This window comes from Rhododendron vialii, chromosome 12a (genome assembly GCF_030253575.1).
Source record: "Rhododendron vialii isolate Sample 1 chromosome 12a, ASM3025357v1".
NCBI lineage: Eukaryota > Viridiplantae > Streptophyta > Magnoliopsida > Ericales > Ericaceae > Rhododendron > Rhododendron vialii.
Genome location: NC_080568.1, coordinates 32,714,515 through 32,741,418, shown reverse-complemented (window position 1 = coordinate 32,741,418; position 26,904 = coordinate 32,714,515). Strand labels below are relative to the sequence as shown.

Below are 26,904 nucleotides of genomic sequence, written 5' to 3'. Positions count from 1 at the left end.
AAAAGAAGAAGAATTTATTAATCTTGAAATTGTTACAAGACTAATAGGAGTAAGGAAACAACATCATGTTCTAAGAACAATCATCTTCTCAATCCAAGATCCAAACCAACGATTGCCAAGAAAGCAATCGAGGACACTCAAAAGGGATGAAACCCTCCTGAAAAGGCCGAAGCCTAAACAACCTAAATGAGTCTAATAATACTCAGATCGAAATAAATTCAGTACATAAACAATGTGACTTTTTACGTAATTCTAATTTACGAGCTCTACAACATAAACAATAATACTATCATCAATGGCCAGACTGCAGGACCAAACCTGAGATAATCCGCCATATGTTGTTGACTACGTCGCACAAAAGGAGGAAAAATGATTCGTGAGCTTACAATACAATCCAAGAACGAGAATATAGATCTAGTCTTGGATTGCTTCAATCATATTCACTGGTCAAAAGGGAGAAAAAAGCAAGGCTTGGATTGCTTCAATCATCACTGGTCAAAAGGAAGAATAAAGGGAGGAAAACTTCTTCAGTAATTCGATGCAAATGGTTTCAGAATAGTTACACAAATGTGTTAAAGGACACAGAATTTTGCTGTGGCCTATGGATTTTAAATCTCCAGGCAACAACCTGATTGGACATGGCCCGAGTATTCTTCTGGTACAGCAACTTTTGTCCACTTGTAATTCTTCAAATCCATCACATAAGCTGTGTGGGGCCCACCCGATTTTCCGGAACCAATCACGAGCAACTTCCCCTGCCACGCTGTCACGAAACCCACCTTGCACAACTCAGCTGGTAGTCCAGCCAGGACTTGCCAAGCGGCACCATCGTGCACGGTCACGTTGTTGTTATGGCACGTGTACAGCCGCGAATCACCACCCTCCACGCAAGTCGTCGGACACGTGGCTGCTTCTAAGAAGTCCTCTTGTACCGGGTCCCACTGCCAGGTGGCCACATCGAATGCTTGGGCATCTCGCTGGAAATTGCCTTGGCTCTCCGTGGGGTACCCACCGATGACGTGGAACTTACCACGGTGGAAAATACCTTTACACTCCTCTCGTGGTTTTGACATGTCGGGCAATTGGATCCATTCATCTTTTACCACATCATATGCCAATGCGGATTTCAAAGCGTTCTTGTCCTCATCATGACCACCTGCAACGTACACCATCTGAACAAAATCTGAATCACATCCAGAGAATAATCTTTGCCCACCGGGCATATCGGTTCCACAGCGCCATGTGGCAGAGAGGAAGTTGTAAATAAACACTGAATTGGAGGCTTGCCACGAGAATGGGTCGCAACCACCTATCACCACAAGCTCCGATCCGACCCCAACAAGGTGGCAAAACATTGGTATCCCGTCAAGAAACCCTGGCATCGGCGGCAACTCAGACCAATACCCAGTTTCTGGCTCGCAGATAGCAAGTCGATGAAAAGGGGGCCCCCAAAGCATTGCAAGGTGGGCAGTTCGGGTCGGGTATATCCATGCTTGTGCAACCACTATGACCGATCGGGCCAACCCAGCCTGCTTCCGACTCCGGCAAAACTCGGGTAGCTTAATCTCGGCCTTCCAACCTTTGCATACGGAGGCGGCCACAGAGATTTGATCGAAAGGAATGCGAATAAGACATTCAAGGGCGACGTTGTTTGGTAGGCCGGGAATGAGTTCCATGAGAGAGTTCAAGAACCAAAGAAGGGAACTTAGCTTGTAAAGGCAGTTTCTACGCTTCAGAGACAACAAAAAGGGAGAGAGAGAGAGAGAGAGAGAGAGAGAGAGAGAGAGAGAGAGAGAGAGAGAGTTGGGGCGTGAAACAAGTTCGAGAATGTTTACTGGCTAATATTGCTTTGAGATTAAAACTCTGCGCGTATATATACATGCTGTGCTGCGGGGAATGGTTGTTTTGAGAGAGAATTAATGGAAAGCGGCAGATTCCTGTGGCTAAAGAGCCTAAGACCATAGAAATGGCCATTCCCATGTGCCTTTTGACATACTAGTATAATTGAGCAACATATTTTAAAACAAATGGATCAGTTCTGTTAAAAATACCATGTTAGTATATAACTACTGTTTAAGTCGTGGGACAAAAAAAAAAAATCCAATTGGTTTCCATGTCAATGTCATACTTTTGCTTGTTCAGGGCAATAAGTTGTGAACAACAATTTTTTAATTTTGTCTTTACTCAAAATATATATATATATTTTTTTTTGCATGTTAGTTTTGCGAAAAACTTTTTTATGTATTACGGATTTGTATAAACGAGAGGAATCGAAAATATAAAAAGTTATTTTTTTTACACAAGTATTTTAGAAAATATCTAAGAAAAACCAAAAAAGTTGGCTTTTCGGGTTCTTTCTTGGTATTTCACAAAATACTCGTGTAAAAGTTATAATTTTTTACTTTTTCGATTCCTCTCGTAAAGACAAACGCATAATACATAAAAGTTCGGCACAAAACTAACGTACGCGAATTTTTTGAATAAGAACAAAACCAAAAAGTTGTTTGTCAACAACTTAATTATTGTTTAGTGAAAACGCCCCTAATTGAATATAGGTTTACACACACAAGAATTAAATATTCTACAACAAGCAAGGATAGATAAGTGGCAAGTCGGGTGTGGGTTTCATGAGAAATTTTTAGGTGCCGGGTGGATACTAGCGCATTCGGGTCGTCCAAAAGTGTGTTGGACGGCTCAGATTGAAATTATCTCTCTTCTCTCATCTCACCACTCTATCTCCTCTTTCTCTCATTTTCTCTCTCTAAATTCAAGTTGTCCAATTCAAAACCGAAACGGAGGGCCCGAATGCGCTACTCGAGTACCACGTGGTGTCCGTTTGGCACTCAAAAATTCCTCGGGTTTCGGGGTCAACCGGCCGACAGATCCAAGTCACTGCTTCCGTAAGCTTCTGAGAGTCTGTTACAATCTGCTAAGCAAGAGAATATAATTATGTCATTTCCATTCCATATTTTCGCAGAGGAGTCTCGGATGAAAGGTTTGGGCATAAATAACCAAGTCAACAACACACACATATATAGAAAACTTTCAATAAGGGCGTCTTTAACTTATTAAGTTAAGGGCGTTTCTTTTCAGACCAATTTGCGATGATCCGAGCCGGTCAATATGTTCAGAACGTGATTTTAAGGGTATCCACGAGAAATCAGCAAAAAAATAGACCAGAAAGGGCTTAATCCGAGCAGTTTTTGTTTGTATGTTATCGAACGGTTCAAATAAAAACTGCTCAAATCAAGCCCTTCCTGGTAATTTTTTTTGCTGATTTCATATGGTACACTTAAAATCACGTTCTGAACATATTGAGCGGCTCGGATCATCGAAATTTGATTGGAAAAGATGAGAAAAGGGGACGTCCGTATTTTATTTAAATGAGGATATTCTTACTTGGAGGGGACTCATTATATATATATATATATCGGGACTGTTCAATGGACAACTATTTAGACACCTAAAAAAATACCCCAAATCTCAATCACATAGTTTCCGATCAAATTTTTATGATCCGAATCGTTCAATGTGTGCAGAATATGATTTTAAGGGTGCCCGCGTGAAATTAGCAAAAAAAAATGACCGAGAAGTGCTTGTTTTAAGTAGTTTTTAATTGAACCGTTCATTAAATTTAAGCTAAAAACCGCTCAGATCAAGCCTTTTCGGTCTTTTTTTTGCTGATTTCTCGCAAGTACCCTTAAAATCACGTTCTGATCACATTGAGTGGCTCGGATCATCAAAATTTGATCAGGAACTATGATGTGTTTTTTTAAATGTGTAAATAGTTGTCTATTGAACCGCCATATATATATATATATACTGTAAGTTGTAATTCTGACTCTGTGGCAGTAGAACCTTTATATCTTGTTTCTTTTCTGTAATCTGAAAATTAAGAAAGACCAATGCCCTTCAAGTCTACACATTAGCTAACCAACTGGTTTAGCTGGTCAGGACTCTTGCATCACATTAGGAGGTCAAGAGTTCAAGTTTTTTTACCTGCGTATGGGTATTCTTTTGTTGAGATTATTTCTTCCCCTAATGAGGGCTTGTAGTAGTTGAGTTATGGGGCTTAGTTATCTCGTATACTCTCATACAATATAATTGATGTAGTGCCTCATGTTTGTATTTTGTGTTTCCTATATGACGTAATGATCTCTCCTACTGATTGACAGAAAAAAAGTCTCCACGTCGGCCAACGGGCTTGTAGCCCAATGGCATCTCATGTTCCTTTCCTTGTGGGAGGATAGTGTTTAAGCCCCATGAGGAGCGTTGTGTGGTCCAGGGCTGTGGAGCCTTTGGAACCCTTATGGTCTAGTCTCCTAACTCCCCTTAACCTCCACTGATATATACTTGGCAAAAAGAAAAAAGAAAAAAAGTCTACGCGTCGTAAATGCGAGGGGTTAATGCATTTTCTCCTATAGATTGAGAAGGTGTCCATATTGTTAACTTCAAGACCCAAATTAGCTTCTCATATTGAAAAGTTACATTATATACTATACGTACACATGAGAGGCCTCATTTTCAAATCCTGCCTAGGGCCTCGAAAATCTCTGGGGTCGGGTGTGGTGGTGATACCGATAGGTGGTAATGTTGTGGTGGTGGTGGTTGGGTGAGTGCACGGTGGTGGTGCTATTTCGGGTGGTGATGGCGTTGGCAGTAGGTGATCGAGGGTGGTAATGGTGATACGGTGGAGGTGCATGTTTACTGAAATGAAACGGCTCACCGGAGGGGGTGACTCGCCGGAGGAGGTGGTGGTCTGACGATCAAAGTTGCGTGCGAGATCGAGGGCGGTATTCGGCTGGGAGGAAGAGGGAGAGAGGTGTGAGAGGAGTTTGTGTGGGAAATGGTGGTTGCCGGTAGAAGAGAGAGAGGGGGTTTGCCGGTAGAAGAAAGAGAGGGTGCTGGTGGCCGTGAACAGTACACCTCATATATACTACTACTACCATAATACAACTACCCAGTATTTATGGCATTGAAGGAGCACCCAAACCAGTTGGAGAGTATTTGGTTCCATTTTCCAAACGTTTCATTTCGGGAAAATATCTCTGCCTGCCGACACTGATTCGTACTAGTACTCTAGAAGAATGACATCAGCTGTCGGTTTTGGCATTCGGTTTCGGCATTGGACAGTTCAAATTTTAATGAAATTTTTCCGGATCGATTCACGTCCGTAAATAGTTATTCACGGCTTCCACAGTTAAACGATTAGTTTGGCTTTGTCCAAATTCTTTTGTAATGATCTTTGTTTTGTAAGTGCCGTTGGACGTTTATCAATATAATTTTCTCACATTTGACAAAAAAAAAACAGTTATTCACGGCTGCACACAACAATATTTGGTCTCTGATCGGTTTCTCTAAATTATCGTAGACAATAAAAATTATTTCCAATCCAAGTGTGGTGACAGAATTTTAAGTTTTCGCATATATAGTATTTTAAATAAAATTAGGATTGTGTCACAAAAAAACTCAATAGGTTTTTTTTTTTGGGTAAGTCACTCAATAGTGTTGAAATGAAAGGAACTTAACCTTTCTCTTCTTTTTTTTTTTTTTTAAGAATAGAATAAAATACTTGCAAAATCTTTTAAATCAACTACTTAGTCACTACATGCGCTAATTTACAAACATTATAGTTTATAGTTTACAAAAAATAAAGCTTTAGACTGTTGATTCTAATCGTTACTTTTCAAAGTGTCATCATAAATGATTCGTTTAACCAAAAATCTTACCTCCTCATTCTCTACCGAACCATGGAATAACTCGTTAAGAAATTGTTCCAACTAATTTCATACACGCCTCCTCATTCTCGACCGAACCATGTATTTGGTGGAGAAAGAAAAAGAGGAAAACTTCTACAGTGATTCGATACAAACGTATATCCTTAGAACCACACAAAAAGGAGAAACTTACCCTCAGACCTCTGAATAATTACCAGAGGAAAAGGGTTTGGCGAGTTGCCTACATTTGTGCAAATGCTACACACACATACAATCTGTGCACAGATTGTGCACAGATTTTGTTGTGGGGTCCACCACGGGTTCCACACAAATCATCCGAGTCGTTCATTAAATGTAAAATATTTTTTCAAAGGTTCCCGTAAAAAATAATCTCAATCCGATACCTATAGATGCTCGATCCAATCGTATAACTTTTCATTATCCGAAAATCTGAATGAAAAGCTAGATAGTTGGATGAAGCACCTATAGATATTGGATTGAGCTTATTTTTTACGGAGACCCTTGAAAAAATATTTTACATTTAATGAACGGCTTGGATGATTTGTGTGGGACCCGTGGTGGGCCCCACAACGAAATCTGTGCACAATCTATGCACAAAAATCTGTACCGGTAGCAGGACTCATCTATACATGAACAAAAGTTTAGCTGCGGCCTATGGATTTTTAAATCTCCAAGCAACAACCTGATTGGACGTGGCCCGAGTATTCTTCTGGTACAACAACTTTTGCCCACTTGTAATTCTTCAAATCCATCAAATAAGCTGTGTGGGGCCCACCAGAATTTCCGGAACCAATCACTAGCAACTTCCCCTGCCACGCTGTCACGAAAGCCACCTTGCACAATTCAGCTGGTAGTCCAGTTGTTATGGCACGTGTATAGCCGCGAATCACCGCCTTCCACACAAGTCGTCGAACACATGGCAGCTTCTAAGAAGTCGTCTTGTACCGAGTCCCACTGCCAAGTGGCAACATCGAACTCTTGGGCATCTCGCTGGAAAAGGCCTTGCATCCTGGTAGGGTACCCACTGATGACGTAGAACTTACCTTGGTGGAAAACATCTTTACCTTCGATCCTCTCGCGCTTTCGCCATGTCAGGATATCAGATCCATTGATCTTTTCACCACTATCATATGCCAACGCAGATTTCAGGGCATTCTTGTCATTGTCATGACCACCGGCTATGTACTGGAATTATTTCTGCTGGAAGCCTGCTCCAATACCACTTTCCAGGTACAGAAATCAAAAAATATATCCATAGTTCTCCTCTCACTCTGGTGAGGGCTGGAGTTTGTTTGCCGATGGTGATGCATTCCCATCGCTCTCGTCAACCAGCTCATATATATTTACAAAATGGGAGCTGGCAAGGTTAATTGCTGCAGCCTCAATTCATCATTTTCTCCTTATTTTGCCAATCAAACGCAACAAACCTACACCAAAAAAGGGCAGATTTAAGCAGTTAAGGCGATTCATCATAAAACATGAAACACTTGGAATTCATGAGGTTTCGATTTGGAAAAAGAGTCTAATGCTGGGGCTTAGTCAAAATCTGACCACTTACTAGTTACCCAAACGGAAGAACATAAAATCAGAAGCCACGTTTCTGTTCATAAATTTACTGCATCCTCTCCCTATGTCTATGGCACGTTCCTTTTCTGTTCCTCCTGCGGCAGGCAAAAACGCCACCATCTGCGTTTGCTTTTGAACTACAATTTCTGCATTCAATATCATCATTGAACATAAACATCAAGTTTGTTGGAAACTAAACTCAATTTGCAAAAGTCAACGGTGCTATTCCTAGCTAGCTAGGTGAAGAAGTTTTCAGGGTAGCTCCAACCTTAATTAAAACGAGAGATTAATTAACGAAAAGTCGCATCATGTAATAATACACTATAGGATGGGGGTCTCTGTATAATGCCAGGGGGGTTCACCCTTGAGCAGTTGAGCTACCAATTAACAATGTCAACAATACGAACAAAAATTGTTAAGATGTCTATTCTAAAATTTAGCGAAGCGGGGACTGTGCTTTGCACCATTTGGACCATCCGTCTCAGTAATCAATGGTCCGGATTAAAATGAAACTTTTTCGAGGAAGAGTTCCCAGAAAAGTTTTTAAAAATCTGGACCATCCATAACACTTTTGGACGGTTGAGATCGCACAGCACCGTGTTGTGCACCAGTAAACCTACTGGTGCACAGCACAACCCCTGGTCCGTAGTTATACTATCAATTTGTTCGTGTGATTCATTCTCTAGAACACTCTAAGACCCTGTTCCGTTAAATTTTTTATTTTTTAAGTACTTATTTTTCGATTTACGAGATAAGTCATTCTCTCACTATACATCACTTTAATTAAAAATATAAGTATATATTTTAGTTAGTGAAACACACGACATGTTCGGAACATATATATTATATGCATATATATGTAAGTTGAGTCCTGGTGTGCGTTAGGAGTTCAATTTCTTGTCTCCCAAGCAATTCCAATAATTTGATGATTCCACTGATGACAAATCCAAATCCAACTGATTTAACACAATCTTGCTACATTTTTTATATAATGGAGTAGCAATCTTGTTCAATGGTACAATAGAACCACACATTCATTTGATCACGTCCACGCTGCAAATGAGGCCAAGTTAGGACGACCAAAGGACGGGATGAGCTCGGGCAACCGTCCTACCCACGTTTCAAATTTCTAGTAGAATTAAAGTAGGTTTTTTTATTTCAAAACGTTAAAATCGTTATTTTAAACAACTCAACACGTGTCCAACCAATAGTTTTGAGAAAAATAATGTTATTTTTAGCAATACTTTGATTGCTTATATATGTAAGAATAGTCTTGATGGTATATATCTTTACAACTTATATTGACGAAGTTTACATTGCCTTTCTTCATATGCCATAAATTTACGTAATGTTTCCGCACTCAATTTTGAAATCTTGCATATCCGTTCCTAACGCCAACTTATATTGACCAAGCTTACATTGCCTTTCATATGCTATAAGTTTACGTAATGTTCCCGCACTTAATTTTGAAATCTTGCATCCATCCCTGACACCAAGTGGGGAAAGTGGCCGCTGTCGCCACCACGACGACAATCAAATGTTCATTATCCAACTAGGTGCTGTTTTTGTTTACTGTTAAACTATATAGGCTTAATTATACTAATTGTTATGGCTTAGAAGTGGCAGAGTAATTATATAGGCTTAATTATAAATAATTGTGGACTTGTTTCGTACGACATAAACTTTTAAGGTTAAGAAATCATAGATTGGCGTGAAGGTTAATATTGTTAATTGAGGTGCATTGTACCATGCATAGTATTAAGGGAGCTAAACTAGGAGGTTAATTGGGCTGTATGTCACTCAATATATTAAAATTCCGACCATGCCTTTGTACACACATGCCCACGCACATGTCACACGAGTCTTTCGTAGACGTAAGACAATTTTACATAGGAGCTAGGTGGCTTCTCTTAGGTTGCGATCGAGCAGAGTCGAGCTCCGGCCATTTTAGGCCTCCGAAAATTTACATATTTTAGGGGTACCATACAAAAGAAAGGTCTCATCTCTAATATATATGCTTTTAAATCTCGAAAAATCAGGGCCAGCTCTGATTGGAAGTGGACTGAACAGAGTGCAGTCCAGCCATCTATGATTCCATTTCGGGGTCCACTTCGATGATCGGACTCATCGATGTTGTAGACCTCGTTGTTTAGAACTATCACAACAAACAAAAATGATATATATCACAACATTTCACACATTACTATGTGTGAACTCCACATATATGTGAGATGTTATGTAAGTTGTTATGTTTGAATTATTGTGTAAATAACATTGTTGCAAAAAAAAATCAAGTTGATTGAATAAAAATCAACACCTGATCTAAAAGCACATTTATCTCTTCAAGTTATAATATAGTGTGCGCAACACATTTTTTACCAGACAAATGCGCTCCAATTTTAGGAAATAAGTGGTATTCGATCAATGTGACTAAGTGATTCTAATCGACGAGCTCTACAATATATAAATAGTCATCCATCAATAATCAATGGCCAGACTGCAGGGGCCCAAACAGTGCGTCTTGGATTGTTTCAATCCCTGGTCAAAAGGGAGAATAAATCTAGGCTTGGATTGCTTCAATCATCACTGGTCAAAAGGAAGGAGAATTAAAGGGAGGAAAACAGAAAACTTCTTACACAAATGTGTGAAAGACAAACAATTTTGTTGCGGCCTATATGGATTTTAAATCTCCAAGGAACAACCTGATTGGACATGGCCCGTGTATTCATCCGGTACATCTAGTTTTGTCCATGTGTAATTCTTCAAATCCATCACATAAGCTGTGTGGGGCCCACCATATTTCCCCGAACCAATCACGAGCAACTTCCCCTGCCACGCTGTCACGAAACCCACCTTGCACAACTCAGCTGGTAGTCCAGCCAGGACTTGCCAAGCGGCACCATCGCGCACGGTCACGTTGTTGTTGTGGCACGCGTACAGCCGCGAATCACCACCCTCCACGTAAATCGTCGGACACGTGGCAGCTTCTAAGAAGTCGTCTTGTACCGGGTCCCACTGCCAAGTGGCCACATCGAACGCTTGGGCATCTCGCTGGAAACTGCCTTGGCTCTCCGTGGGGTACCCACCAATGACGTGGAACTTGCCATGGTGGAAAACACCTTTACACTCCTCTCGTGATTTCGTCATGTCGGGCAATTGGATCCATTCATCTTTTACCACATCATATGCCAATGCGGATTTCAAAGCGTTCTTGTCCTCATCATGACCACCTGCAACGTACACCATCTGGACATAATCTGAAGCACACCCAGAGAATAATCTTCGCCCACCTGGCATATCGGTTCCACAACGCCACGTGGCAGAGAGGAAGTTGTAAATAAATACCGAATTAGAGACTTGCCACGAGAATGGGTCGCAACCACCTATCACCACAAGCTCCGATCCGACCCCGACGAGGTGGCAAAACATTGGTATCCCGTCAGGAAACCCTGGCACCGGCGGCAACTCAGACCAATACCCAGTTTCTGGCTCGCAGATAGCGAGCCGATAAAAAGGAGGCCCCGAAAGCATTGCAAGGTGGGCGGTCCGGGTCGGGAATAGCCAAGCTTGTGCAACCACTATGACCGATCGGGCCAACCCAGCCTGCTTCCGACTCCGGCGAAACTCTGGTAGCTGAATCTCGGCCTTCCAACCTTTGCATACGGCGGAGCCAACGGAGATTTGATCGAAAGGAATGCGAATAAGACATTCAAGGGCGACGTTGTTTGGTAGGCCCGGAATGAGTTCCATGGGAGAGTTCAAGAACCAAAGAAGGGAACTTAGATTGGGAAGGCAGTTTCTAAACTTCAGAGAGAGAGAGAGAGAGAGTTGGGGTGTGAAACAAGTTCAAGAATGTGTATGCATATATAAAGAGATTGCTTGGAGATAAAACTCTGCATAAATGTTGTGCTGCGGGGAATGGTTGTTTTAGGAGAGTATTAATGGAGAGAGGCAGATTCCTGTGGCTAAGACCATACGAATGGCCATTGCAAATAATTTTCTTAATTTTTTTTTCTTATTCAAATTTTTTTCCTGTTTATTAATTTTTCGTTAACTTTTTGTGAATTATTGCTTCGTCATGACGAGAAGAATCTAAAAAGTACAAAATAATGATCAAAACCCAAATTATTTTGAATAAAGACGAAAAAATTGACTTATTTTTTTTTTATTCAAAAATTTAGGTTTCAATCGTAATTTTTTATTTTTTAGATTCCTCTCGTCAAGAAGAATTAATAATCCATAAAAAATTAATAAAAACTAACAAATGCACAAAAAAAATTGAATAAGAAAAAAAAAAGAAAAAAGAAAAAGACATTTGACTATTAACCGAACAATTAGTACCAAAGGAGATTCCCATGTGCCTTTTAACATATAATTGAGCGAACATATTTTTTTTAAAAATGGATCAGTTCTGTTAAAGTCAATGGCGTACGTGGGAGAAAAAAAATACCACTTGTTGGCAATAATTTTTTGATTTCGTCGTCATTGAAAAAAAAAATTGCATATGTATTAATTTTGCGACAAATTTTTATGTATTGTGCGTTCGTTTTGACGAGAGGAAATTACGACATCTACACAAATATTTGGGTAAATATTCAAGAAAAATAAAATAAAAAAGTCAGCTTTTCTGGTTTTTCTTGATATTTACTCCCTTCGTCCTATTTTCATTGTCCATTTTTGAATTGAGTGCTATTTTTTAATTACTTATATCTTTCAATATATAATGTTTTTCATAATTTTGAAAACTTTGTATTATAGAACTAATCGAGATTTATTAATCAAGATCTATATTGCATATTTTTCAAGATCCACACTAAAAGATATAGGGAAAAACATAAAAAAAAAAAGGACAAACAGAACAAAAGACAATGAAAATGAGACGGAGGGAGTATTTCACAAAATATTTGTGTGGAAGTCATAATTTTTTACTTTTCCAATTCCTCTCTTCAAGACGAGCGCATAATACGTAAAAGTTTGGTGCAAAACTAACGTAAGCGATATTTTTTTTAAATGAGGACAAAACCAAGGTTTTTTGTTTTTTTAGGAACACAAACTAACGTACTAATTCTTGTCAAAAAAAAATTAAAAAAAATAACGTACTAATTACTATCCAACTGGTGAACGCCAAGTGGCAAGTTGGGTGTGGGTTTCAGAGTCAACCGGCCGACAGATCCAAATCACTGCTTCCGTAAGCTTCTGAGTATGTTAATCTGCTAAGCAAGAGGAAATATAATTGTGTCATCTCCATGCCAAATTCTTTTCAATTAAACCAAACCCACCGCATTAATTTGTCTGCATCAGCGTCGGCTCCGTGATTTTTCATCAAACTAGTCGATATGAAGCGCAAAGTCTATCGATTGTAGTAAAACGTATAAAAAGATAAGAAATCTGTTGTACCGACATCACCTTTAAAATGTAGTAAAATGTAGGACTACGTCTGATGATTCTCTCATGTTTTCGTAGTATTTTCAGAGAGGAATCTGTCTCGGATGCAAGGTTTGGGCATAAATACCCAAGTCAACAACGATGCAAGGTTTGGGCATAAATACCCAAGTCAACAACATAGTACTCCAAGTTGTAATTCTGCCCGAGTGGCAGTTGAAGCTTTATATCTTTGTCTCTTTCCTCTTTTTGTAACAAAAATGATAGATAAGTGAAGGATCTGTTCCACCAACTAAATACAAGTATTTATTTTTTATAATTAAAGATGGTGGATCGTGAGAGAATGACTTATCTCGTAAAGCGAAAAATACGTACTTAAAAAATAAGAACCTTAGCTGAAAGGGGCCAGAATCCAGTCCATGAAAGAAAATGAATGATTCAAATTCACAGCACTATGAATCCGAAAATTTGGTCTAAAACCATACTCCCTCCGTCCCACTTTGTTCTGTCTGTTTTCTTTTTTGGACGTCCCAAAAAATTGTCTATATCTCACAATCTATAATATTTTATATATTTAATATGGATCTTGTTTGATAGATCTCAATTTATTTTATTAAACAAAGTTTTCGAAATCATAAAAAACATTATAGATTGTGAGATATAGACAATTTTTTGGGATGTTTCAAAAAGGAAACAGACTGAACAAAGTGGGACGGATCGAGTATTTTATTACACCATCTATTAAGTCTAGGATCACCGCACCATTTTAAAATATAGAAAAATATTCTTAAATTTTAAAATAAGTATTTTTTTATGGAGCCCTAAAAAAAATCAGTTCAATCGTATATCGGTAGGTATGTTTTCTAAATTCGTAAGAATAAAACTGAGGATTATTTTTCTGTATTTTGTGGAGCCTGGAGTGGGCCCCACATGGAGCAGTCCTAGCACTTCTGACCTGTTTCGCTAATTGAAATAGTACTTATTTTTTGAGTTAAAGATAATGTATTGGGAGAGGATGACCTGTCTTGTAAAATGATAAAGTATTTAAGAAATAAAAATCTTAACAGAAGGGAGAATTTTATCATTTTGGTGGAACTTCCATTTAGAGGCTGAAAACAGTAGGCAATTTTTCAATGCTGTGTGGGTATCACGTGGTGCTCGCTCGGAGCATCTGAGCCGTCCATTGCATTTTTGGACAGCATGGATTTGGAGAGAGAGTGTGGGGATGAGAGGAAAGAGAGGGTTTCAATCCGAACCGTCCAAAAATGTATTGGACAGCTCGAATGTGCCAAACGAATCTCACGTGAGATATACTCATCCGGCACTGTGGCTGGTTACGGTGTTTGTGGCTGGAAATTGTTGAAAAGCTTTTCTATCCTCTTTTAGCAGTTTCAAGTACACACTTATCTCAATATGCGAATACATATAGAAACAAGATGGCTCACATAAGTGGTAGCTCGATAAATTTTCGTCAAACTAGTTAATACTAGGCTAACTTTCGCTAAGATTTTTGGGCTTTTTTTATATGGTTGGCTAAGTTCAGCTAAGATTTTTGGATTTTTTCTTAGTTTGTCTTTATTCAAATTTTCATTGCGCTTGTTAGTTTTTCTACTTACTTTTTGAATTATTGATTCGTCTTGTCAAAGACGATTTGGAAAAGTAAAAAAATACTAATGATTTTTACCGAAATATTTTTTAAAATATCCAAGATAAAGCCCCAAAAGTCGGCTTTTTGGACCCCTTGTGGTTTATTTGCTACTAATCGCTAACTTAGGGCGGTGAGTCTTGACCGCAACATGATTTTAAGTCAGCCCATCAAGTTCCGAGCTAGTCCAAATTTTGCCAAATCAAATAATCCGCAATTAAAGCTTGTTTGGCCTTCCGACGCTTCGACCAGTCCAATTGATCCATGAATTCAGCCGCTACTTGTTCTACATCACCTGGCCAGCGTGCGAGTGGAAGCAAATGAAATCAACCTGTCCAGCCTTAACAAGATACCGAATAACAAGACACCCAAACTAGTGGTTCTTTGAAACATATAGTAATTGAACATGACAGCTGAACAGACCTTAGAAAACTTAATTAGAACTATTCCAGCACAGACAGCGAAAATCAAATCGTGACAGAATAATCTTATTGAGGAAGCACTCACTTTCAAGAATGCGCATCGCGCGGCAACGTTCCAAGGTCTCGTATTGATTCTAGTGCTTGGCCTTGTGCGGAAAATCATTGTCCAAACTTGGTTCCGAACTCGCATGATGCTGACTGTCAAATGAAGATATTACAAGCTTAAACCATAATATTTGTAAAGGAATGCATACTGGCAGAAAATTCAGTATCAGTATTCCAACATTAGCTTGTATTTGACTAATTCAAAGAAAACCGAGCCCTTTTACAGCCGAATGCTAGTCTTCGTTTTTGGAGATTTTTCATTCCCGTTGGAAGGAACTGGTGTATCGTTGTTTTCAGATGCTATAAAGCTCGCAAAGTCTGAGTTCAGGAGTTCTCCATTGCTATCTATAAAGGCATTTTGCCTGCTCCGAGTGCTTGTTGGACTTCTCAATGCCTGATTGTGCACAAATTCCAGGACATTCACCAAATATCGTTCTAACCTACGGCTTATGTGCAGTTTAATGGAAAGCTGGTCGGAATGGAACGGAATGGTCCTTGTAATGGAATACCCATTCTTATGTTTGGTTCACCAACAAAATAAACGCAAAATAGGAGAATGACCATTCCATCCATCCATTTCTCCTCTGTTTTTATGGAGGCATACCTGTAGACATGAGAATTAATATTTCGAGACCATGTTACCAAAATTCTTGTTTTCTTTCCAATCGACGGAGAATCGACGGGAAACTGTATTGTAAGCTTGCTGGAATGTGGATGTGAAAAGTGGAGTTTGGTTCCTTGCCGTATTTCAGGACTTCTTTGGAAACAAACAATGAAGTGGATGAAGTATGGAAGAAGATTAACAAAATGGACTTTATTAACCCTCAAAGTAGAAGAACAACCAATCGAGATGATTGAGTGAACAATTACAAGTTAATTCTACTTCTAGAAAAGAAAAGATAAAGGCCTGATTGGCGTTGTTTGTGTGTCCTTACAATGAAGCCTAAAAAGGCTATTTATAGAAAAACAAAGATGTGCAGGAAATAACTTCCAAACTTCCCACTACTCTTTATTCTTTTCTTTGCTTCCACTTGTCCAAATAACTTCCCACTTCCCTTCAAATGTGTAGGAGCATGACAAGTGTCATTTTAACTTCCAAATGTGTAAGAACAAGCCAAGTGTCTTTTTAACCTCCAAGTAAATAGAGATACGCCAAGTGTCCTGCACATGTTATTTAAAATACAAATACAAATACCAATTCTAATAATAATAAAATAGGTTGCATTTCCATAATCGCCACCTTTCGGTCGATTATCGACGGGCGGTGAATATATGGTCCAAACAATGCCCCCCTTATTCATTTGGGTGAAGTGCTAACGTAACCCAAGTGAATAATGAACTAGTACGTTTTAAATCACCCCTCTGTCTATATCGACGGGTATTTACTCTATACGGTGTAAACATTTGCCCCCCAACTCTCGAAGCGTTTTTAGATAAATTTTACACCAATCTTTTTACTTTTTGGCTGAACAAAGCCTTCAAGGCTGAATTCTGCCGTCGAAAACCAAGTTTGACTTTTAAGAGGCAATATTCCCTCTGTCGATAATGATGGGATAATATTGCTTCCGTCGATTAGTTTGCTTCACCTATATATCCTATTGATTACTGAAGGAAAACAGGAAATATGGTCTAAGCATATCATAGACATACTATTAGGCATCAACTTCCTTAGCCTTGTCCATTATCGACGTAAGAGTGTTCCCATCGACGGTAACAAAAACCCATCGACGGTAACAAAAACCATGGGTAACTGGGTCTAATTACAGAATTTAATAGCACGTGGATTGAATACATTTACTCAACGAAGCCTATATGCATGCCAATTGATGAGAATCTGCTTTTATAATATCCATGCATGAACCCATAGTGGATCATTTTGTACATCGACTATTTATGGTCTAAATTAAAAACTCTAGTCGAATTATCCTCATAACTTGACTTGCTTTGAGTTTCACACTTTCGAGCCACATTGGCTCTTCGAAAGATGAGTTTGCCCCTCATGCAAACTCGATATCAAAAGAGGATTATTTCTCATTTCAATCATACTTACTAAAATCTGGATGAAGATGTAGATGCCAACAAGACCTTTCAAAATTTTCCAATCTCTAATGATAAACCATGGCCTCTTTTAAAACAGTACAATCATAAACTAGAAGGCCTTTTAAGATCATGAGTAGCGCCCAAAATCATAATCCCTACTTTTGTTTTCTGGCATTCTTTTGAGTATTCTGCCTTTCCAAACAAAGCCATGAGGGCCTTTAAAAGATAACCGTCTACATCTTGCCGTGTACGTAATTGATTAAGAACCTTTTTTTGTGTACAGATTTAAGGCCAAACATCCACATACCACACATGGCCTATTTTTTGGACGAATAATTTAAACTTCAATGCAATGCTTAAAATTCGACTCATTCCCATTGGACCTCTGTCGATTCCAAAATTTTCCAACCCAGAATGGTCCAATAAATGGCCAATGCATGGCCGACGTAACCCTTTTGTCTTTTATTCATATTAACAACAGATAGAAGGCAATCGATAGAACAGCTGAGGTTGGGGAGGATTCTCTGTCGATTCGTTTTTAATCGGAGAAGATATCCGTATGGGATAGGCCGTAATGGTCTTATCCTTCTTCCGAGCATTGAACAGGCCAACAAATGGCTTTCTTTGCCCATAAATTGTTCAAGCCTTGCAAGACTTTTCTGTCGAATTATATTCAACTCCCGTCGAGTTTCAACACCAAAGCCATTTGCATTGCGTAATTTGGCTTGAGTTTGCCCCCCATGCAAATTCCATATCAAAAGAGGGCTATTTCTCATTTCATAATTGGCCACATGTGTTCTGATTTTCTTGTAAAATCTGGACCGAAAAATTTATTGAGTAGCCATTGGCCTATCTTTGGCCAAATATAAGAGCGAGCCATTTTCATTATTGGCTTCTGTTTCTCCTCCACATCCTTAAACAATATGGACGTGTGTATAAATATAAGCCATTATTATTTTGTTTTATCGGAAAACGAACTGTTCAAAAGATGAACTTGAAGAATTTTTTGCCTCATTCAAAGGCAAAACTTTTCAGAACCACAGTTATGGCTTTCTATATTTTAATATTCATGGCTATAAAGCCCACAGGTTGCTTGAATTAATGTTCAACCTTTATAAACGACAAATCTTAGCAAGAGGCAAAGACAACATTGATCACGCTTTCAATTAAATAGTCACAGTGTCTGTCGAAATTTTTCAATGCACGACGGTAAACAGTTTTGGTTCTTTTCTGATGTAAACCACTGAGAATTAGCCAACGAATGGCTTTTCTTTGCATGAATAAATTGTCAAGCCTTGTGAGGCTTTTATTAATATTTGATCTTGCTTTTTCCAGAAATCAACCATATATGCAAACAGAGTTAAGAATTGGCCATTATTTAATCAAGCCATTATCCATTTCTGTTGGCTCTTTTCCTTTTTCCAGAGCGATCCCAAAATTGGCCAACACATGGCCGTTATTCCGTTTTCGCAAATTACTCAAGCCTTATGTGCAAGGCTTTCATTTTCACATCGATCTCCACCATTACTTCAAATTTAGTAATGACACAGACAAAACTGTAGCCAAATTGGCCACTTATATTTGCCAAAAATTGTAGAAAAGCAATGAACATTATCTATACCTTTTAACCAAAATTGGGCATGTTTCAACCAAAACCAATACGGATACCAATATAGATGGCTTCTAAAAAATCCATACCTCTTCCGAATATTGTTGATCAATAATTGAACAAATAATTTTGGGGTTCTTGTGGTTGATGTGTAGTGTGCCATAAGAGGCACATATTGACTTTGATTAGTACCAAATCCATGCGGTACTTTGAAACCAATGGGAATGGTTTCATTTTGGTCATTACCACATTGACTTCCAACCCCATTACTTCCACTAGTATTTGGAAGTGGTTGATAAAAATCCGTTGGCCTTGTTGGGCTAGGCCTAGGTTCAAAAATTGGATTTTCAAATACTTGAGAAAAATGTACCTCAGTAACATGATTTGGACATCCACTGCTTTGTCCAAGGTTAACGTTTACGTTAATTGGTACTTCCATTATTGGCTGATTTCGAGCCATTGCAACTTTAAACATAGCCATCAATGTTTTGGCTATTTCACTCTCTGGATCATTTAAAACCCTCGCAAATCGTTGAATCAAGTCAGACGATTCAATCTCTGAGCCATTTGGTGCCATTGCTCACTTCCAAATTAGTAATGAGCCCTCCTTCTAGCGCCAAAATTGTTACCAAAATTCTTGTTTTCTTTCCAATCGACGGAGAATCGACGGGAAACTGTATTGTAAGCTTGCTGGAATGTGGATGTGAAAAGTGGAGTTTGGTTCCTTGCCGTATTTCAGGACTTCTTTGGAAACAAACAATGAAGTGGATGAAGTATGAAAGAAGATTAACAAAATGGACTTTATTAACCCTCAAAGTAGAAGAACAACCAATCGAGATGATTGAGTGAACAATTACAAGTTAATTCTACTCCTAGAAAAGAAAAGATAAAGGCCTGATTGGCGTTGTTTGTGTGTCCTTACAATGAAGCCTAAAAAGGCTATTTATAGAAAAACAAAGATGTGCAGGAAATAACTTCCAAACTTCCCACTACTCTTTATTCTTTTCTTTGCTTCCACTTGTCCAAATAACTTCCCACTTCCCTTCAAATGTGTAGGAGCATGACAAGTGTCATTTTAACTTCCAAATGTGTAAGAACAAGCCAAGTGTCTTTTTAACCTCCAAGTAAATAGAGATACGCCAAGTGTCCTGCACATGTTATTTAAAATACAAATACAAATACCAATTCTAATAATAATAAAATAGGTTGCATTTCCATAATCGCCACCTTTCGGTCGATTATCGACGGACGGTGAATATATGGTCCAAACAGACCACAACAGCAGGATGGAGCTTGCAGCCTTTATTATCATATCCTCACACTGGCGGGACCTTTGATTCCTACAACCAAATGGTTGGAGGCACCTGGGATCACCTCTAAAGACACGAAAGGGCGATATTCCATCTCATTTTTGCTATACATATCGGTATTCTAGGCGTATTGATTACAGTATCCATTCCAACGAGGCACCGTAACGGCATTTATTGGCATTGACACATTAGTCAAGTCATCATCATTATAAGCTTCATTTTCCTCGAGTCATCATCATTCTAGTCTATCAACCACCCAAGTCGTGAATTGGAAAGAGAGTTCCGTTTTCGAGACTAATTCCTATCCACAAGGACCACAACCACATGTAGAAATTAGAATGGATGTAAGTATATTCATATTGCATTCTAAATTTCATTCAATTCCTGTCCAAAATCATTCAAGAAGCCTAAATTGTAGAGCGACATGTTACACCAACAATCAAGTCATTCCAAACTTATGTACTCAATAACTACAGCAATGACTAGATAAGGTTTTGAATATCGGCCATGACCTATCTTATTGGCCGGTACGTAATGATAATTTAGCCTTCCAATACCATTACATCCCGATATACCGTAGAGATGGAAAATCGTATCCGCAACAGGCCGGTTCCTGTTATGCATCGGTCTATTTCCGATACTCGACCGTTACAAGTGATTTAGGCACTTCAACTCTTTTTGGTAAAAAATGATTTATCACGTTAGTATCATTCGATACTCCTGATGTCGGGCACCGCAACAATTTTCATACACTATTATATTTGAAAAAACTTCATGCAAAAAGAGAAGAAAAATCATTCGTAAGCCGAGGTACAATCTGAACACATGAATAGATCTAGACTAGTATTTGGTTGAGAAGAAAAAGAGGAAAACTTCCACAGTAATTCGATAAAAACGTATTTAGAACCCTTGGAACCACACAAAAAAGGTGAAACTTACCCTCAGACCGTCATACGTAAGCACTGAATAATTACCAGAAGAAAAGGCCTTGGCGGGTTGCCCACATTTGTGCATCTCTATCTGTACAGAAACAAAAGTTTAGCTGTGGCCTATGGATTTTAAATCTCCAAGCAACAACCTGATTGCACATGGCCCGAGTATTCTTCTGGTACAACAACTTTTGTCCACTTGTAATTCTTCAAATCCATCACATAGGCTGTGTGGGGCCCACCAGATCTTCCGGAACCAATCACTAGCAACTTCCCCTGCCACGCTGCCACGTGAGCAACGTTGCACAACTCAGCTGGTAGTCCAGCTAGGACTTGCCAAGCGGCACCATCACGCACAGTCACATTGTTGTTATGGCAAGTGTACAGCCGCGAATCACCACCCTCCACGCAAGTCGTCGAACACGCGGCAGCTTCTAAGAAGTCGTCTTGTACCGAGTCCCACTGCCAAGTGGCCACATCGAACGCTTGGGCATCTCGCTGGAAACTGCCTTGGCTCTCAGTGGGGTACCCACCGATGACGTGGAACTTACCATGGTGAAAAACACCTTTACACTCCTCTCGTGGTTTCGCCATGTCAGGCAATTGGATCCATTCATCTTTTACCACATCATATGCCAATGCAGATTTCAAAGCGTTCTTGTCCTCGTCATGACCACCCGCAACGTACACCATCTGAACAAAATCAGAATCACATCCAGAGAATAATCTTTGCCCACCTGGCATATCGGTTCCACAACGCCACGTGGCAGAGAGGAAGTTGTAAATAAACACCGAATTGCAAACCTGCCACGAGAATGGATTGCAACCGCCTATCACCACCAGCTCCGATCCAACTCCGACAAGGTGGCAAAACCTTGGTATCCCGTCCAAAAACCCTGGCACCGGCGGCAACTCAGACCAATACTCAGTTTTCGGGTCGCAGATAGCGAGTCGATAAAAAGGAGGCCCTGAAAGCATTGCAAGGTGGGCGGGTCGGGTCGGGTATATCCAAGCTTGTGCCACCACTATGACCGATCGGACAAACCCGGCTTTTTTCCGACTCCGACGAAACTCCGGCAGCTCAATCTCGGCCTTCCAACCTTTGCATACGGAGGCAGCCAGGGAGATTTGGTCAAGAGGAATGCGAATTAGGCATTCAAGGGCGACGTCATTTGGTAGGCCCGGAAGGAGTTCCATGAAAGAGTTCATGCACCAACAAAAGAAACTGAGATTTAAAAAAAGGCACTTTCTAAACTTTAGAGACTAGGAACATGAGAGAGAGAGAGAGAGAGAGAGAGAGAGAGAGAGAGAGAGAGAGAGTTGGGGTGCGAGACAAGTTCAAAAACGTGTGTATATATAAGATAGATACACTGAGGTAAGCCGTGAGTTGGTTCTAGAAATGGTTAAATAGAGAAACAGTCAAACAGAGAGAGTTAATGTAGAGAGACATATTCAAATGGCCAAGACCATAGAAATATAGAGAAACAGTCAAACAGAGAGAGTTAATGTAGAGAGACATATTCAAATGGCCAAGACCATATAAATGGACATGTCAACAAATTTCTTACTCCGTACCATAGAAAATTTCCATGTGGCTTTGACTAATAGTTAGGATGATCACATGAGATATTAAAAAAATGGATCAATTCTGTTAAAAACTTCATATATGCTACTGTTTGAGCCATTGAATAGAATAGAGTCAATATCATACTTTTGCTCGATTCAATTGAATAGTAGGATTTCAAAAAAAAAAAAAAGAATATCTCGTAACAAGCAAGGATGGATACTTACAACTTCATCCCACTGGCGAAGGTCCAGTAGTCTTGGGGTACCGCCACGTAGAGCCCCAATGCCCTTTTTCACCACACATTTTTTTAGAGTCCACACACTTGTATCATCCCATTCTTCTTAACAATTACATCAAAACCACTGTATTAAACCTGCCATACATATCAAAACAAGATGGCTCACAAGCCTCACATAACAAACATCAAAACTGAGATACATATTTACTTTTCTTAAAAATTGATTGTCGTCTCCGAATTCAGACTATGTTTTTCAAAATGCACAATTATACAGTTTCTAATAAGAACAATTTCATCAAGATGCAGGCATTTTTCTGTTTCATGCACAAAGGTAGAAGAAAGAGTTAATGGATTCAGAGAAAACAAATGATCAAACAAGAACATATCTTTTCCTTAGAGAAGCATGAAGAGGATGAGTCAATAATGCTTATGATGGAAACATAGAGATCACATTACAGAACTGCTAGTTCAACTAGTTCTTTGTATTCATAAGAGACATAAGACTTCACCCTGATATATGATTCTCCATCGCCCTTGGTGGGAGAGGGAAATTCCATGAAAGTTCGCCAGCTGAATGTTATGGACAGACAGCATAGATCCCCGGTGAGATAATATCCAGTCTATAAGCTTCTTCCGATCACCTTGTTAGTGAAAAAAGCAGACTTGTCTTAAGCGCTTAACGAGTTGTACCAAACATCTTGAGACACTTGGCAACCGATATCCACAGGAAATGACGGTACTTATTCTGTCGCACAAGTAAGATGTGGCATAGAGTCATAAATATGTTTTGTTTCCTTGTTCAAACAGGAATGAAGGATCACTGTGCACATAAGAAATTCATAGACTCCTTGTACTTCAACAGGAAGAACTTCATATCCCACAAGTAGACAGTCCTGTGTTACACTGGGATTTGAAAAGCTCAATGGATAATAAGTCATGAATGTCCAATAGCAAGGTACTAGTACACACTTTCGAAAGAATACTTAATTCTGATCACCAGAAATTGCAGATTTCGAGAAGTATGCGCCTGAACAGAGCATATGACCACAATTTTCAAGCCAAACTAGATTACCGTGCTATTGCATGATGAATAATAGCCAGTAATTGTAGCAACACACCGACCACTAAGGCAAAAGTAGTCCAAAAACTCCAGACTCTCAATCATAGAAGTGAACCAAACTTATACCCAAATGAGGCAAAAACTTCAGCAGTACCCATCAAAGGAGATCTAATATAGTCAATACATGGTACACATTAGTACATTACAACAGATGAGGCTAAAATTCAGCTTCCAGACATTGGACATCATTAAGGCCAAAACAATCCAACATACACAATCATATAAGTGAATCAAACTTATACGTCATTTGGGGGCTGGAAGGGCCGGACACCCCCAAATTTTGCATATTATTTAGTCAACTTGTTCATTTTTTTGGTAGTAACAGTGGAGATAGCAAAATTTGATTATAAAATCGCAAATAAAGCTAAATTTAGTCCTTCAAAAAATTTCAAAATTTTCCCTTAGCTCTTCAAAAATTTCTCTTTATCCTTTTTATATAACATAACCAAATATGAGCATTTCTAGTTACTAAAAAAAAAAACCAAAGATTATATATAATGCATTATACAAGAAAGAATGTAAAATGGTGAAGGTATATATAGTCGGTAATAGTTCCACTTTGTCACTTTGGTTCCCGGGCCAGCCTGCGAGTAGAAGCAAATGAAATCAGCCCGTCCAGCCTCAACAAGATACCGAATAATTGAACATGACAGCTGAACAGACCTAAGAAAACCTAGAAGTATTCAAATCACAACAGAAAAATCTTATTGAGGAAGGACTCACTTTCAAGAATGCGCCCATATAAAACTCTTTTGCCTTTAGCAACGTTCCAAAGTTCTCATATTGATAAAGGTGCACTCACTGTCTGCCTCTGATTGTTTTGAGTTAATTATTTTACCAAAGAATGCCTCCAAGGAGGCTTAAGCTGGCCCAACACAAAACCCCCTTTCGATCGCACTCTTCCAGAAGTTCGTACTTTGCATTCAGTTGGTTCTCTCCTCTCCTTTGCACATATGCAAGTTTGTTCCACCCTACATAATTCAAGTCATTGCTCTTTATTTCCTTCCAATTGTTCATGTAATTGTAAGAGTGTGCCTTTTCATTTGTATGCAGCCCCAACATGGAGCAGTGTAATAGCAATATTCCCATGCATCCCTTCAATTTGAAGCCTCATAGTGAAAGAAAAAACCAGCATTCATTAGTAGCAGTACAATTTGACGGCTCAACAGAAGTCTAAAAATGGTAACTTATGCCAAACCTTATAGGCTAATAATCAAACCACATTGCACATGAAAGACTCAAAGACATAGAATACATAGCATTACTAGAACCACATACAACTGAAATATCAAACATTACCATCTTTTAGTGAATCCTAGCAGAAACAAGAAACATAAGATTGAAAGGAAATCCTGCACAAACAAAATGAAGAACAAGAAACGAGTAGCCAGAGGGAAGATAGGCAAGCAAATACTGGCATGACAATAAACTACATTAGGTGACGCAACAGAAGGCAGATTCAGCCTAAATTAGTGAATGGAGAGGGACACAGAGGGACAGTAACTCCTTCCAGCATCTCTATAACCTTCTTCATTGAGGGCCTTAACGACAGGTCTTCTTGGATGTTCCACAGTCTACAGTGCAACCATAACAAACCTATCCAACTTCTTGGATGATCTGTGTGCTGCACTCCTCATGTAGGTACAGGAGTCCTGTCGAGCAAAACAAGGCTCTCCACGTATCTCCCCATGTAAAGTGAATCGATGGACTGTCCTTCTTGTTCTTCAATGCCGTGGATTCCAAGATCCTTGACCTGTTCGCTTTCAGGGTCATAGGTAACAAAGGATCCCTCGTCAGTCGCCATGACAAGGTCACCATTCATTCTAAAGCCAACCAAACCATGCAACGCGTCACCAGTGTGAACTCTGTACAGCAAAGTCCAAGACTCTCCCACACCGTACTCTTTCATCAACCAAACCCACCAAATGAAATTATTACTATCTTCGGGGTATGGAGCAATGTCGATTAAACTAAGCGAGTCCTGCAACCTCATCATGGCCCCACTTACCACACCAAACTCCGGTAACGTCAACTCACCAAACTCCTCATCCTCAAACCCAAACGTCGTAATGCAGGAACGCTTGGTGTCTTCCAACGGTTTGCTCCTATCGCATGCATACCAATGCGCAACCCCATTCAAATAGGCAACTGGGTCGTCGAAGGGGGGACCTATCCGAATGCCCTTAGTACTAATCTCTCGCCAAATGCCGGAGTTGAGAGAGTAAACCCCAGCCCAGGGCTGCCCTTGGACTTCTAGTGACATAATCCCAACCACCTTGTAATCATTTCTCAACTCATCGTACTCAAACCCTAAATTGCAACAATGTCCAGCGCTAAAGCTAAAGCTGTCGCTTCTGTCCCTCGGTACAGGAACCACCACGCTTTTTCCAACCAAAGGGTTCCATATAAGCAACTGATCCGACTCGTCTCGTGACACGCCGTCAAAGAGACAGACCAAACCGTTGCAACTGCCTACGACTTCGAAACAAGAGCCCAAGCTCTTGAACGGGAAAGAGGGTTCTGTGTACTCATCGAAAGAAGTGTTGTCGTGGTCGAATCGGACAGTGTAATGCTCTACGAGGTGAGAAGAAGGTTGGTTGGAGTCCTCGGTGCAGTACCTAACGAGTGCGTAAGGAGGAGGAGGAGTGGCTAAGGTTTTCTCGAGGTGTTGAGAAATGAAATTAGGGTTTCTGATTAGAGCGTACCAGTCCTTGCATACGGTCCTGCATCGCAACAGGGTCTTGACGGGAAGCCTCAGTAGGACGTCCGTGAGCACTTCTGGAGGAAGGTAGCAGTCCGACATTTTCTCTTTCGTTTTGGTCTGATCGTTGCAGAGCAGAATCGTCTATCCAGATCGAGAGAGCTCTTCTGCAGACGCAGAGAGAGAGAGGGAGACGCTGAAAATTGAGAATTACACTAATTATTTTGGAAGATGACTTTTCTGTATTTTTAGTACCAAAATTATGCTCCTATAGTCAATTTGTTTTTTCCCATTTAATTTAATGAGCTCATTTTGAATGGATATAATTTTATAAACCCACTTTAAAAAAAAATTACGCACAACTCTTTGGGGTCTCTCTTTTAGCGTATTTTTAGAGGGGCGATTGATTAAAGTCTTGCTCGCTTTTACTCGTACTAGTAGTACTATTTAGGCTGCATTTTTATGAACTTAATTTAAATTTAACTTAAATTTGAAAATTTTGTTCTTATTTGAATTTTGTTTGTATTTGTTA

The 26,904-nt window shown here is 39.5% G+C and overlaps 3 protein-coding genes across 6 annotated transcripts; all 3 read right to left on the bottom strand.

Annotated features, from left to right (window-relative positions):
• Nucleotides 1–579: 579 nt before the first annotated feature.
• LOC131309811 (F-box/kelch-repeat protein At1g15670-like) lies at nt 580–11,132 on the bottom strand. The gene is made up of 2 exons (XM_058336432.1): nt 11,071–11,132; nt 580–1,709 (listed from the first exon to the last, which is right to left on the bottom strand). The coding sequence occupies exon 2, from the start codon at nt 1,674–1,676 to the stop codon at nt 609–611; it is 1,068 nt and encodes a 355-aa protein (XP_058192415.1). The 5' UTR covers nt 1,677–1,709; nt 11,071–11,132; the 3' UTR covers nt 580–608.
• Nucleotides 5,892–26,609, bottom strand: LOC131309810 (F-box/kelch-repeat protein At1g15670-like). 4 transcript variants are annotated; one of them, XR_009195016.1, is made up of 3 exons: nt 22,538–26,609; nt 20,765–21,971; nt 5,892–5,918 (listed from the first exon to the last, which is right to left on the bottom strand). XR_009195016.1 is itself a non-coding variant. In XM_058336431.1 (2 exons), the coding sequence occupies exons 1-2, from the start codon at nt 22,543–22,545 to the stop codon at nt 20,876–20,878; spliced, it is 1,104 nt and encodes a 367-aa protein (XP_058192414.1). In that variant the 5' UTR covers nt 22,546–26,609; the 3' UTR covers nt 20,493–20,875. The 4 variants fall into 4 exon arrangements, 1 of the variants encoding a protein (XP_058192414.1); XR_009195015.1 differs by lacking the exon at nt 5,892–5,918 and adding an exon at nt 14,836–14,951 and having other exon boundaries at nt 20,757–21,971; XR_009195014.1 differs by lacking the exon at nt 5,892–5,918 and having other exon boundaries at nt 21,705–21,846; nt 22,538–24,642; nt 24,971–26,583.
• LOC131309687 (F-box/kelch-repeat protein At1g15670-like) lies at nt 6,401–11,172 on the bottom strand. Its single transcript, XM_058336285.1, has 2 exons — nt 10,158–11,172; nt 6,401–6,571 (listed from the first exon to the last, which is right to left on the bottom strand). The coding sequence occupies exons 1-2, from the start codon at nt 11,052–11,054 to the stop codon at nt 6,401–6,403; spliced, it is 1,068 nt and encodes a 355-aa protein (XP_058192268.1). The 5' UTR covers nt 11,055–11,172.
• Nucleotides 26,610–26,904: the final 295 nt, after the last annotated feature.

Bases quoted from the DNA above. Each gene is read 5' to 3' on its own strand.
- LOC131309811 (XM_058336432.1), bottom strand. From the start codon at position 1,676: ATGGAACTCATTCCCGGCCTACCAAACAACGTCGCCCTTGAATGTCTT.
- LOC131309687 (XM_058336285.1), bottom strand. From the start codon at position 11,054: ATGGAACTCATTCCGGGCCTACCAAACAACGTCGCCCTTGAATGTCTT. The intron at 6,572-10,157 runs GTGGGTTTCGTG...GAATTGTGCAAG, and splicing joins TACCAGCTGAGTTGTGCAAG to GTGGCTTTCGTGACAGCGTG.